The sequence below is a fragment of the Felis catus genome, chromosome D4, assembly GCF_018350175.1.
Source record: "Felis catus isolate Fca126 chromosome D4, F.catus_Fca126_mat1.0, whole genome shotgun sequence".
Taxonomy (NCBI): Eukaryota; Metazoa; Chordata; class Mammalia; order Carnivora; family Felidae; genus Felis; species Felis catus.
The window spans coordinates 14,115,934-14,130,769 of record NC_058380.1 but is presented as its reverse complement, the minus strand read 5'-3'; the positions used below and the strand labels follow the sequence as shown (position 1 = coordinate 14,130,769).

Below are 14,836 nucleotides of genomic sequence, written 5' to 3'. Positions count from 1 at the left end.
GAAATTATTGGCATCCAAAGATGGGAAATTGTAACCCAAGAAAGCTCTTGGTGTCAGATTGGGACGTTTCGTCTAAGGGAATGAAAGAGCACAGAAACCAGGTAGTATTTAAGGCCAAGGCCAGTTAAGGGAGGTTGGAAAGTGTGCTGAAAGCTCGTGAATGAGGATGGTGAAAAATTGGGAAAGTTAGCTATCGCCTACAGATCAAGTGGGAAAGAGGTTAGAAGTAAAGGGTATCCAAGCAAGCAGTCAACAATTGATGTATATGGATTGGAATTTCAGAAAAGGTGAGATGGCTACAGCAGAGAATCAGTGTTGCTTTAGGATCCTTTTTTTTCTTTTTTTTAACTTTCTTGTAGAACATTGTGTAGTCTTCTTTCCAGAACTCTTCCATCTGCTTGATACTGCGTAATGACTGCAAAGCTGTTTGGCAGCAACTGCAATTACCAGAGAGTGGGTGATGGCCCAGAGTCAGACATTTCACCTATTAGGTCAGAGCTCTTTAGTGTAAGGGGCCATGTACACAATCTAAGGATGGGTATAAAGCTTCCAGACTGGTCTCCTATGGTCCATTCTCTACAGTCCTTTCACCAAGTAGCAGTGAGTGACCAGTTTATAAGAAAAAAGTGAAATCAGTTGTATCACTTCCTTGATTCCTTGTTTCTGAAGACTGTCCGTCTCCCTCCCCCCCGCCCCCTCTCTATCCACCTGCTTTATTGAGGTATGACTACCATCTAAAAAGCTGTGTGTATTTAATGTATACATCTCAGGGAGTTTGGGGATAGGTATACACCCACGAAACCATCACCACCATCAAGGTCATATACATAGCCATCATCTCCCAAAGTTTTCTCACCTTCCTTTATTGTTATCATTAAAAAAATTTAAGAATATTTTTTATGTTTTTGTGGTAAGAACATTTACCCTAAGATCTATTGGCTTAGCAAATTTTAAGTGCACAATAGAGTATTATTAGCTAAGGCACTGTGCTGTATGATAGACCTCTAGAATTTATTTATATTGTATAACTAAAACTTTGTACTCTTTGACCATCACCTGCCTTGTGTCCTGCTCTCCCTAGGCCCTTACATTGCCTGGCATATGCTCACCTCTCTGTCCTCTGCCCCATGCTTCTTACTCTCCAGCCAATTTATTTGTTCCTTGGCCAAGCTCACTCATGCCTAAGGACCTTCTCACTTGCTGTTTTCTGTGCATGTCGTCTTCTCCCATGATAGCATCTACTGTGCCAGCAACTATGGTAATGACATTTGTGCAAATGGTATTTCCTGACTGCATGGTTTGAAAATCTCAGCCTGCTGAATTGGTTTTTGGAAAATTATCTAGTTGTTTCTCCCCCATCCTCACCCCCCAGCTTTGTAAAAATTAAGATAGAAATGATCTTTTTTAAAAAATAGGTGGCCTTGGGACGCCTGGGTGGCTTCGTCAGTTGAGTGTCCTACTCTTGATTTCGGCTTAGGTCATGATCTCATGGTTCATGAGTTCGAGCCCCTTGTTGGCCTCTGTGCTGACAGCATGGAGTCTGCTTAGGATTCTCTCTCTCTCTCTCTCTCTCTCTCTCTCTCTCTCTCTCTCTCTCTTTCAATAAACAAACATTTAAAAACCAGGTGGCTTTATAGAATTATTTATTTGATTTATATAGTGGTTGACACCAATTTTTTTGACCTTTTCTTTAAGGTCCTTGTAAGTGTTGTAGAAGGAAGAGAAAGAAGAAGTAAAATTCAGTCTTTGTAATTGCCAAGTTAATTAAATACACTCTGTTTTAAATTTAGGCATTTTAAATATTGAACTAGTTTTATCTCTGTATCTAAAACATCTCACTAGCACACAACTCGAATAATACTCTAGTTTGCATATATGTATGTTAAAATACCTGATGAATTTATTCAGTGTGTTTATATTAGTGTCATGTAGTTGAGAATTTGTGAAAACATACCAGATTTTTTTGGTCTGAGGTTTTTGTTTATTTGTTTTGAAATGGTTTTAGTGCTTAGAATGTTCTGTAGTGTCCTCTTCTATAATGTAAGTTGCTTTAAAACAATAAGAAAATATGAAAGCAGTTCTTGGGAAACTTCTATAAATAAATGTAATTTTTTTTCAGTATCTGAAATACAAATAATTAAGTTGTAAATTGTGCATTAAGATTTTGTTTGTCTTGGTCATATGTAAATCCTGCCTTCTGACACTTAAGTTTACAATTGTAAAATAAATGATTTCCAATGCTTGTTTAAAAAGTCCTTTTTCTTCTTCTTCTTCTTTTTTTTTAAACTCCAAGATTTAGGCCTCATCAGGATGCGGACCCTGAAAAGCCACGTGTTGCTGCTTTAATTGACAGGCTCATTTCTTTTAAAAATAATGACAATGGAGCTTGGGTCAGAGGGGGAGACATTGTCGTTCAGAATTCAGCGTAGGTATTCTCTACAAAGTCATCATCTGATGGCACCTATGTGTTTATTTTTTTAAGGCAATTTAAAACAACTCAGTGTGCTGAAAATACAGTGATAGTTTCTGGAATTATATTATTATTATTTTTTTAAATTTATTTATGTTTAGTAATCTCTACACTCAATGTGGGGCTGGACCTCACACCCCGAGATCAAGAGTCACCCGCTCTCCTACCTGAGCCAGCGGGCACCCCTGGAATCATATTACTATTATTACTAACAGACGGGGTGAGCTCTGAGGAAGTGTTTGCTTGTGCTCATAGGCAGCAAATGTTTGGAATCGTTCTTTCTGTTGCTTTTATTGGAATTGAACTCATCTGGTGACACGAGAGTTTTTTGATGAGATTGAACAGGAGTTGCGGATTTAACTTTATATAACAAGTATCGTCTATGTCAGAGAGCTAAATAAAGATTTTGAAACTACCTGGATTTTTTTCCCTTCCTTTTGGAAACTCAGAAGTTTTTCTGTTGCTCTCCCACTGCCATTACAAATACAAGTCGTGAATTCCACCTTACTAAGTCTGTTGACTTATGGCTTAATATGACTTGAGGCAGTAAGCATCTTAATTTTTTCCCCGTTTGCATAATTTTAGAAGTCTGATGTATGTTGAGCTAAGATTTGGTGTTCAAGAGTCTAGAAAAACATGTTTTTTTTCCGACTGGCACTGACATTAGCTTCTTGGCATTTTACTGTCACCTCTGACTTTCATCATGCAAAAAATTAGTTTTGTATTAAATCTGTAGAAATAGCTTGGGTATTAATGTTGAAAAATTGGAAGAGAATCCCATGACCTAATTGTTTTCAAAAATAGTCATAAATAATATAGCTCACACTTGTGTGCTGGTTACTGTGTACAGGCACTGTCCTAAAGGGTTGGCATTAATTAGTATGTTCAATGCCCTCAAGTATCCATTGAGGAAGGTTATGTTCTCGGTTCAACTTCTAGGTGAGAAAACTGAGGGAGAGTCAAGGTGAATGCCTTACCCAAGGTCATGTGGCCGGTAATCAGCAACGCTACTTGCACTGTGGAGTATGTGCTTTAAGTTATTGGGAAGTGAAACATTTTCTTGTGGTCTTGGGGAGTAAACATTATTGGAACCTCCTGGATTTTCCCAAAAATTAAATATTGAGACAAATTATCTCTTACATGAGGTGATAAATTAAATGTTCTTTTATTCTCTTTTCTCATAGATTTGCAGATAATGGAATAGGACTGACCTTTGCCAGGTTTGTAATTGTTTTTAAAACACTTATCTGATTATTTCAAAGCTGTAAGGTAAAACAGCCCTGGTTTTGTGTGTGTGTGTGTGTGTGTGTGTGTGTGTGTGTGTGTGTGTGTGTTTGGCGGGGAGGGGTGGGTTTGATCACACATGGATTGTTCTACCATTATGTTGGCAGTTGAAAAAACAAACAAAACAGCACCCACTTCCTGATACCACTAGAGGGCCAAAATACATTTTTCTTAATTAATTGAATTCGCTCCAAAGTCATAGGTTAATATAGCTGGAATTCTGTAGAAGGATTGGCCTGTCATATTTTTTTGCTTAGGAGAAAACACTTGAGAGGAAGGGAAGAAAAGTTGGGAGCATATTAAATATTTTCTTTCTTAGGGGCGCCTGGGTGGCTCAGTCGGTTAAGTGTCCGACTTCAGCTCAGGTCATGATCTCACAGCTGGTGAGTTTGAGCCCCGCATCGGGCTCTGCACTGACAGCTCAGAGCCTGGAGCCTGCTTGAGATTCTCTATCTCCCCACCCCACCTCCTCTCAAGCATAAATAAACATTAAAAAAATATTTAAATATTTTCTTTCTTAGAACCTGGTCTAATTTTGCAGTGATCTTTAAGAACCGAACTTTTAATGTTACATATTTTTCTCCAGACAAGAGTTATTTGGGTACTGTCTTAAATATGACTGTCATCTAACTGTTAAACTCAGGGCAAGTTCATCCCCCATGTACAATACTGTTGTTGGAGACTAAAATAATCAATTGTTGCTTTTAAATGAAATGTCACCTGTTTCATGTGCAAACCATGTATTAATTTATACGAGGTATGTTCACAGTTTAGAAGGACTTTTTGATGACTTGATAATATGCATTAGAAAAAGCTCCTATCTGTTTTGCAAATTTTTAGCTTTTAAGTTATGGCGTGTCTGGATTTGAGGGCCAATTTAAATTTCCTGGAGGTGGGAGGTAACGGTTCTTCTCATTTTAACAGTGATGGAAGCTTCCCCAGTGATGAAGGTTCCAGCCAGGAGGTATCCGAATCTCTCTTTGTTGGGGAGAGCAGGAATTATGGCTTTCAGGGTGGCCAGAACAAATATGTAGGCACTGGAGGAATAGACCAGAAGCCTCGGACCCTACCTAGGAACAGGTAAGCATTGCTTTAGCAGTAGACTGTTAAATTTGAACAATAAGTGAAAACCTCACCCTTATCGGAAGTTTCTGCAGTAATCCTGGGTGCATTCGTTCCCTCTGTGATGGTTTTCCCCACCTTATCTTATTATTATTACTATTATTATTATTATTATTATCATTATTATTATATCATTACTATTACAACTGGGTAGACTCTGGAATTTTGGAGCATTAACTATCAAGCACTTTATAGATTTCATTATTAATTATATAACGAAGGAAACTATCTTGTTTTTCATTCCTTGCTTAAGGCCTTATATAAGCTGCTGACTTTTTTGTTTTCTTCTTTCTTGAGCCACAGAAAGTGGCCAAACTGTAAACTATGACGTTAGGTCACTCTTGCCTCAATTTGTGAGGTGGGTTTGCAGAAATAGCCACTGGAAAAAGGAAATAACTTATTGAAAAAAGTCCTAGAAAATAAGAGTTGATAGATGCCAAAGCTGACTCAAAACCGAACCACGGCTGTGTAATTACCAGTGTTTCAGCTGTACAGAGTAGACTTTTGGCATGTTTTCTGTCAAAATAATCACAGAGTCATTAAAATAGTACTTAGCACCAGAAAGATTCTTTAGAGCTTTTAGGGAACTAGCAAGTAATTAACCCATACCTCGGTTCTGAGACCCAGTTTGGAATTGTCCTCATTTTACTTGTGAGAAAAACAGAGAACAACTCATGTTCCGAAGGTCTCACGTTGGACCCGCTGCCAGAATTCATCAAGCATCAGTTCCCTTAAAGTTATACACTGTAGGTGGGCACTGGGCTAGGACGGGTCGGGGGGATGGGCCACACAGACTGCTCACTTTGAGGGGCAGCGCGGTGAGTGTTGGCAAAAGGGCTTTTACTAGCCTCTGGCAAAGAGTGAGCTTGGTTCCACTCCCCCTTTGCTTGTTGTTGGGAAATCCTGAATGCCCTTATAAGCTACGCTCTGTGTAGCCCTCCTGTTAGTCAGACTGTGGAAGCCGTGAGGGAAGAAACTTCGTGGATTTTTAATAGCTGACGTTTCTTAAGTGCTTGCCATGTGTCAGGCCCCGTTCTAAATACTTTATTCTTCACTCAATCCTCGCAAAGCCCAGTGAGGTAGGTACTGTCATTATCCTGCTTTATAAATGAGGAGCTCACTAAAAGTAGCTGAGGTGGGATTCAAACCCTGTTAGTCCGCCTTCATCGCTGTGATGTGCCTGTCAAGATTGGGCTGTAGCTGTCTCTTCTAACGTGTAACGAAAAATAGCTGTATATTGGCTAGCGTTTGGCTACAGTATGATGGTGCCCAGTTCCATTCTTTTCACTTGACATTGGCCTCTCGTGTTTTTCTTTTTCTTTTTTCTCTCTCTCTCTTTTTCTTTTTTCTTTTTCTTTTTTGAGAGAGAGCGCCCACTCCTGAGTGGGGGAGGGGGCAAAGGAAGGAGAGGGGCAGAGAGAATCTTAAGCAGGCCCCACCACCAGCGTGGAGCCCGCCATGGAACTCGATCTCACAACTGGGAGATCATGAACGAAGCCAAAATCGAGAGTTGGACGCTCAATCGACTGAGCCACCCAGGCGCCACCCCCTCCATTTTTCTTTTTTAATCGAAGTATAGTTGACATACAATATTATGTTAGTTTCAGGTGTGCAAAATTTTGATTCGAGGTGGCCTTCAGATCTGTTTCAAAATTCTTATCGCTTCTTCATGAAGGAAGATTTTCGAAAACAAAGAGTCCTCCTTGGTCAGTGGATCCAGTGTTTATTTTACTGTATCTTTACAACTTTTTCTATGAGAGAGAGCCATTTTGGGTATATCCTTAGACGTTCATCAAGGTGCATAGATTTTTAAGCAGGCTACTTCATTTTCTTGCTGGCATGTATGTTTTCACTGTAAAACACTGCCAAGTTGTAAACTGATGTTGCTGTAGGAATCCTCTGCAGTGCCGTTAAAGAATTTAACAGGGGGAGAAACCTAAGGGATCCAGAATATTATGGGTTTTGTACCTTAATTATGATTAATGATATATGATTAGTAGGTTAAGGAGTTAGTGTTTGAACAGAAAGGAGGAAAATGAATAAACCAAATTTCTCAATCCAGCCAACCCCTTTGACATAGTAAGCCTTGAGGATTTACACTTTTATGCTTTTAAGTGTATCATTTCATCTTATTACTATCATTTAGTGGCTTGAAAGGAGGTTCTCTCTGTGAAAGCACAGATTGGTCTTTTATTCTCCTGCCAGAGATTTTGGAACCAAAACCAAAGTATAGGAGTTCCCAAATAAAAGGTCTTGACTGAGTTGATTCAAGGAAGCAAAAATCACCTCTTCAGAGAGGCCTCCGTTCTGTCCAAAACAGCGTCTCTCTTCTACCCAACCTATTGTATTACCGTGTCTCTGCCTGCACAACACTCACTGCCTGAAATTATCCTTGTTTTTCTGTTTGCCTTTTCCACTGTCCTGCTCGGGGATTTTGTCATGGTACCGCTGTATCCTAGAATTGTGCTTAGCGTGTATGAGATATTCAACAGTGTTTATAAAACAAACTTGTAAGTGACGTGCCGGTGCAGGGATGGGCCCGTGCACACTAAACACAATCTTGTATTTCAACAGGACGTTCCCAATTAGAGGCTTTCAGATTTATGATGGGCCCATTCATCTAACCAGGTGCACTTTCAAAAAATATGTGCCAACTCCAGATAGGTACACCAGTGCTATCGGCTTCCTTGTGAAGAATCCCTGGCAGATAACTCCCAGGAATAACATCTCCCTCGTGAAGTTTGGTCCACACGTAAGTATGTTCTTACGGTACCTATGTGGTGACCACGACAGGAGCAAGAGGGGTAGCACATCCCCAGAGACAAACACACGAACCAAGTGTTCGTACTGAGTCTTTACAGCTGGGAGGAGAAGTACGTGCAAGAGACTCCTCATTCCATGCACGCTGTCCCGTTGAGTTCAAGGTGAGAACAGAAATCCCATGTGACCAGGGGTATTTTTGACATTCAAGTGATATCTCTAAAGGGACAGTGTCTTAAAGTGATAGCGCGGGACTGAGGATGGTAAGAGTTTCATAGGAACCAGAGGACATAGGATTTGGGGAAGTTCATTGTGATAATCTGTGAAGCGATTTGAGTTCTGCCTGGTATTCTACTTGTCTGGGGCTTATTCTTTTGGGGAAACAGGACAAAGGATGGGGAAGAAGAGGAGTCCTGGGGTGGTATAAAGCAAATATGGATAAAAACTGTCAGAAGGTTTTTACGAAGACTGCAAAGAAGACCGAGAAATCATCGTTTACAGTACAGTGGCCCACAGGAATCGTTTGTTTTCTTAGTAGTTTCATCGGTGACCCCTGTACCGTTAGTACACAGGACAGTAAGGTTACGTACCTCTCCCTCCACCATCTCGCCAGTTCCAAAATGACCTTGGTACGTGGAGATTGAGTCTCAGACCATCTCGCTCGCCGCTTCCACAGGCGGCCACGACTGGGAAGTGGCTCATGCCTCTCTCATTCACGTCCATGGGCTGACTCTGTGGTAGCCTAGTTTAAAATAGAACATGAGATAGTTTACCAAAGCCTGTATCTGGTTTTCCAGAATGGCTGAGGCAGGAAACAGAGGCACAGGTGCAAATTGGGATGCCAGCTTGGTTGGCTGGCTCTCTTTTCGGCCGCATGACTGCAGGGGAAGAGGGAGGGCGACCCTAGCAGGCAGCTTCCCACGTGAATAAATAGGACGGTCTTTGGAGCAGCTCTCCAGTGTGGAGGCCGGGTGTTCACCTGCTGTGCACACAGACCTCCATACATGGAGCTGCAGTGACGATGACACAGTCGTTCTGAGAAACAGTTCATCAGGTGTTGTGTTGGTTGTGGAGTTCCGACTTCTAACATCCCTGCCGTGCAAACGCGGTGGTCATCATCCAGGAGGTCCGATGGTGCTCACGCCCTGGGAACAGCTTGTAAAGGGAATGGTTTGCCACATTTGTGCTCCCTGAAAAGTGGGAAACATGCCCAGACTTCTCTTAGGTTTAACAACAGGATGTACAAGGGAAATGAGAAAAAAAGCCTGTGACTAAGAACCTAGAGCCAGCCACGTGTCCCAGACATCAGTGATTTTTCATTGAATTGCTTATCATTTAGACGTTCAGTTTGACTTTAAATCATCTGAGCATGATGGGGCACCTGGGTGACTCAGTCAGTTAAGTGTCTGACTTTGGCTCAGGTCATGATCTCAGGGTTGGTGAATTCGAGCCCCCATATCGGGCTTGCTGCTGTCAGTGTAGAGCCTGCTTTGGATCCTCTCTCTCTACTCCTACCCTGCTTGTGCTCTCTCTCTCTCTCTCTCTCAAAAAAAAAAAGGTGTGTCTGCACCCCTTGAATAGTATGAATAATTTACCACTAATAAGAAGCAGCTAAAGACTATAAAACATGTAATCTGCAGCCTGCTTCGCAGTTGTGTACTACATGTTTAATAAAAGCTTTAAATTAACTCTACCTGATATAAAAATTACTGAGCTGGGTTTGGTCTATGTTGACGAGAAAGTAACATACACTTTCTAGCAGATTCGAGTGAGTTCAGTGGTCACCCAGCATACCAAGGCAACACTTGGCCTTTGTTTTGATTTGGAACTGTACATGTTTTTTGGTGGGGGGGGGGTTGGTAAGGAGTCAAATGAACAAGCAACTAAAGCATTTGGAGTGAAATAAAATGACTAACTCAGAAGATAGAATTTATAAAATCAAGGTATAATTTTTAACAAATATGCATGGCTCCATATTTCCCTTCCCCACAACTGTTCTGATTCTCTTACCATAGGTTAGTTTTGTCTGGAGAGCAGGTCATAGTTTTTAAATGGAAGATATGGGGCGCCTGGGTGGCACAGTCGGTTAAGCGCCCGACTTCGGCTAGGTCACGATCTTGCGGTCCGTGAGTTCGAGCCCCGCGTCAGGCTCTGGGCTGATGGCTCAGAGCCTGGAGCCTGTTTCCGATTCTGTGTCTCTCTCTCTCTCTGCCCCTCCCCCGTTCATGCTCTGTCTCTCTCTGTCCCAAAAATAAATAAACGTTGAAAAAAAAAAATTTAAATGGAAGATAAAGGGAAACACCAGCTATATTTTTAACATTTACCACTTGAACTCCACAAGGCTTGGTAATTTCCCCCCTCCCCCCCCCCCACACCAATGAACCATGTCATAATTAAGTGAAAACTTTGGGTGCCACGGTTGACAACTATGAACTGTGACTCAGAACTGCTCTGACCTCAAAGCAGTTGTAAGGGATATGCAGTTGGATCCTTGCAGGGGACGCTGGCCAGGAATGCAGAAGCCTTCATTTTGTGATGTCCTTGTCTTTCACTGCTGGCAGGTCTCTCTGAATGTCTTCTTTGGGAAGCCTGGCCCCTGGTTTGAAGATTGTGAGCTGGATGGTGATAAGAACTCCATATTCCACGACATCGACGGCTCTGTGACAGGATACAAGGATGCGTATGTGGGAAGAATCGACAATTACCTGATCCGCCACCCAAGCTGCGTGAATATTACCAAGTGGAATGCAGTGGTCTGCAGCGGGAACTATGCCCAGGTAGGCCAGAATGCTCTCTGGTGCCTGATTCCTAACCAGCTCCTAATAGCACCACTTCCACGAGGAGTACTCCTCTGCTCCTCAGCATGGTCGATACTTTCCAAGGCATGACCTTCCTTTAGGAAAAAAGAAAAAAAAAATCATTAGGAGTCATGGACTCAGACAAACTTTTTTAAGTTTATTTATTTGGAGAGAGAGAAAAAGAGCGTATGTGAGCAAGCCCGGGAGAGGGGCAGAGAGAGAGGGAGAGAGAATCCCATGCAGGCTCTGCACTGTTAACATGGAGCCCGACATAGGGCTGGAACTCATAAACAGTGAGGTCACGACCTGAACAGAGATCAAGAGTCAGACGCTTAATGGACTGAGCCACTTTGGTGCCCCATGGACTCGTACAGTTTTATTTAAGGTTCCACTGCTCCAAATTAATTAAACAGGTGGAAAAGTGGGTCCAACAGAAATAGTACGACTCGCCCTTGGTTAAATATAGTTGGGATATGGTTGGCGTGAGAACCCATATTTCCTCAGTCTTACGCCAGGTTTCTTTGTCATGCGACAGCTGTGCCCCCTGAGAGGGGGATTTATTCTTTGCTCTCAGGGTCATTATCTCTACTAAATTAGGGAATCTGGCAGAGGGATGAAGATGGGAAGGAGTCTCCTGACTTACTTTAAAGGAGTATTAGCTTCTTTGTTGGGGGATTTCTCATTCCAATATGGAAAAAAAAATGTTATTCTTGCCTAAGTCCTGGGAAGGACAAGGAAAAAATGGAGAATTAACTCGAGTAAAGAAGAAAACATGGTTTAAAATGTAATTTCTTTTTTCCTTTCATTTTATTCTTAAAAAAATTTTTTTTTAAATGTTTATTTTTGAGAGCAATAGAGCCTGAGTGGGGAAGGGACAGAGAGAGGGAGACACAGAATCTGAAGCAGGCTCCAGGCTGTCAGCACAGAGCCCAACATGGAGCTCGAACCCACGAACCCTGGGATCATGACCTGAGCTGAAGTCGGAAGCTCAATCAACTGAGCCACCCAGGTGCCCCCCTTTCATTTTATTCCTAATCAGAATTGACTGCTAAAACTAAGTAACCTATCAATGCCTAGGAAGCTATACACATTCTAGAATTACAAGGTGCTTTGGTGGCTCTGTCGTTTAAGCATCCAACTCTTGAACTCAGCTCAGGTCTTGATCTCAAGGTTGTGAGTTCAAGTCTCACACTGGGCTCCACACTGAGCATGAATCCTACTTAAAAAAAAAAAAGAAGAAATTTTAGAATTAAAACAAAAAGCTTTTAGCTCCTTTTTGTAACTATAGTTTTAGTTAAGTTTCGTGTGTATGTGTCTGTCTGAAAGTGGTGTGTACTCACCAAGGAAATAAAAAATTATTATAGATGCATCTGTCAACCCTTTGGATTTCAAGTGTATTTGAGAATGTGAGCCTGATCCTTCCATTTTATAAAGCAGAGTAGTAATTCACTTTTTACTGAAGGATGAGGAAAGAAATAAGTCATCTAATACTTCCTAGGAGGCTCTGGGAATGGTAGGACCACAGGTCAGAAATTTTCTCCTGAGAATTTGGGATTTGGGCTGGGGGCCCAGATCTGCAGACATTTGTAGAAGACTTTATGTCTTTAAGCAAAGGGTAGAACACCTGGATCTCAAGATAGAATAACAATTACTTAGCTGTTTGTAAATATATTTTAATGGGATGCTTGTTTTTTGCTAACCCAAGGGTTAAAGGGGCTCAGGAAAAAAGGTGGTAACATAGGAGAATTAAGGTAATATGTGCTACCTCATATCTTCCCGGATTTGGAAGAAGGGAGGAGATCTATCTATCTATCTATCTATCTATCTCCCATTATATATTATATATAACCTGTTATATATAACTTGTTTTTTATGGTGTAAGCTAGTTTTAATATTTTATTTTAACTTATATTTTGTAATATATACATGTATATATATGACATTTATATAACCTATAAATAAATACAGGTTAAATATAAACATTTTTAAAAACAATATGTATTATATATAACCTACAGGTTAAATATAAACCTGTGTTTAAAAATAAGTATGTTATGGGGTGCGTGGGTGGCTCAATCAGTTAAGCGTCCGACTTCGGCTCAGGTCATGATCTCACAGTTCCGTGGTTTCAAGTCCCACGTCGGGCTCTGTGCTGACAGCTCAGAGCCTGGAGCCTGATTCAGATTCTGTGTCTCCTTCTCTCTCTGCCCCTCCCCTGTTCACACTCTGTCTCTGTCTCAAGAATTAATAAACATTAAAATAATAATAATTAAAAAAATAAGTATGTTATTTGTAGTAACTATAATATATAGTACATACTAAATATACATATTTAAATGAAGACAGTCAGTAATCTCAAAATATATATTTCCCATCTATTTTAAATCTTTAAGTGGTATCAGAAAGGAGAGTATTGTGTTGAAACACAAATGAGACTTAAGCTTTCCTGGCTCAATATGTACAAAACTGTAGAAATGCCAGGAAGAAAAATAGAGAAATATTGTGGATTAAATACAGTATTCTGCAAATGTTTTAAGACTTCTGGGGATCCTGTTACAGGATACTGATTTGCTTTAGGAAATTGTTCTGAGGTTTGTTCTTTAGAGGATGCATTTGGGGAAGGTTTTGTTTTGGCAGAGCAAGGGCTCAAATACCACTGGAATAAATTCAGAATTCTCAAAGTTGTCTCTGTTTAATATATTTTTCCAGGTTTTGTAAAGTGCTTTATAAAGCCTTTTTTTTTTTTTTTTTTTTTTTTTTTTTGAATGGGTGAAAAATGACTTCTTGGGCTGATGTAGGTCATGGAAAATGAAAAGCCGAAGCTCTAAGATATTTCAGTTTTCCATCTCTTGTTTTAGAGAAAAGGCTTTCAGATTTGACTGGAGGGTATCAGGTTTCACGTTAATTTACGGGTTTTTTTTGGATGTGTGTTCTTCAGACTGAGGTATTTCTTTGACAAGCTGTGTAAGCCGCAAAGGCTTTATATTCTGATGAATAAGCTGGCCCGTTGTGGCGGAGGAGATGATGAAGATCTTGGCTAGCAGAATGCCTGGTCTGGTTTTACCATTTCAGTTTAAGTAGGGCTTCATTTTAAGTATAACTTACGATGAAGTTGGCTTCTACTCGTTTAGTCTGGCTCAGATCACAGAACCTCTGTTCTGAAAGTAGAGACACTGGGCTTTGTGCTGGAAATGTTTGTTTAGCTATTTAAGCTTGTGCTCTCTCCTCCTTAATTCTTTTTAAAAGTTTGTATCAAGCTTTTAGTTTTAATTCCAGTAGACTTAACATATAGTGTTAGTGTCAGGTGTATAATATAGTGATTCAGCAATTCTATACATCACTCAGTGCTCACCATGGTAAGTGTGCTTTAAAAAAATTTTTTTAAGTGTTTGTTTATTTTTGAGAGGGAAGGGAGGGGCGGAGAGAGAGGGAGACACAAAATCTGAAGCAGGCTGTAGGCTCCGGGCTGTCAGCACGGAGCCTGACGCAGGGCTTGAACCCACGAACCTCGAGATCATGAACTGAAGTTGGACACTCAACCGACTGAGCCACCCAGGTGCCCTGATAAGTGTATTAATCCCCATCACCTATTTCACCCATCCCCTCACCCACCTCCCCCTCTGGGAACCACCAGTTTGTTCTCTGTAGTTAAGAGTCTTCTTCCCTTTCATTCTTTTTTTTTTTTTTTTTAACTTTTATTTATTTTTGAGACAGAGAGAGACAGAGCATGAACGGGGGAGGGTCAGAGAGAGGGAGACACAGAATCTGAAACAGGCTCCAGGCTCGGAGCCATCAGCACAGAGCCCGAGGCGGGGCTCGAACTCACGGACCGCGAGATCATGACCTGAGCCGAAGTCGGCTGCTCAACCGACTGAGCCACCCAGGCGCCGCCTTCCCTTTCATTCTTAATTGTTTTTTGAAGGTTTATGTCCAGACATGGAGCACTCAGAATCTGACGATGACCATCGCACGAGATGAGTATCCCTCCTATCCGATGGTGCTCCGAGGCATTAACCAGAAGGCCACCTTTCCTCAGTACCAGCCTGTGATCATGCTGGAGAAGGGCTATACCATCCACTGGAATGGGCCTGCCCCACGGACTGCTTTTCTATACCTCATAAACTTCAACAGGTATGTCTCTCTTACGGTTACTTCAAGTAGCTGAGCAAGTTGTAATTTAGTGGAGAAGAATTATCACTTTTCTGTAGCGAGTAAAGAATGCCAATTTTCATGTACTTTGTTCTTCTCATGTGGAGGCTGTATGTATTTTATGCTGATGAGATTAAGCAATTGAATCCTGTCATTTTAAAAACATTTCTTATTGTCTATGGTCAAGGTATTGTGTGCAGAAAGCCATTAGGTTATAATATAGTCTGCTGAATACTTTAATGCCCCATAGCTG

General features: G+C 41.1%; 1 protein-coding gene across 3 annotated transcripts in view; it reads left to right on the top strand.

Moving 5' to 3' along the window:
• CEMIP2 (cell migration inducing hyaluronidase 2) overlaps window positions 1-14,836 on the top strand; it is an 87,414-nt gene that overhangs the window by 52,946 nt on the left and 19,632 nt on the right. For all 3 annotated transcript variants that reach the window (XM_023243341.2, XM_003995401.6, XM_045042531.1), the window contains exons 13-18: window positions 2,294-2,425; window positions 3,655-3,690; window positions 4,679-4,834; window positions 7,451-7,628; window positions 10,198-10,413; window positions 14,357-14,565. In XM_023243341.2, the coding sequence (XP_023099109.2) occupies window positions 2,294-2,425; window positions 3,655-3,690; window positions 4,679-4,834; window positions 7,451-7,628; window positions 10,198-10,413; window positions 14,357-14,565 (927 nt within the window). The remainder of the gene's footprint in view (window positions 1-2,293; window positions 2,426-3,654; window positions 3,691-4,678; window positions 4,835-7,450; window positions 7,629-10,197; window positions 10,414-14,356; window positions 14,566-14,836) is intronic.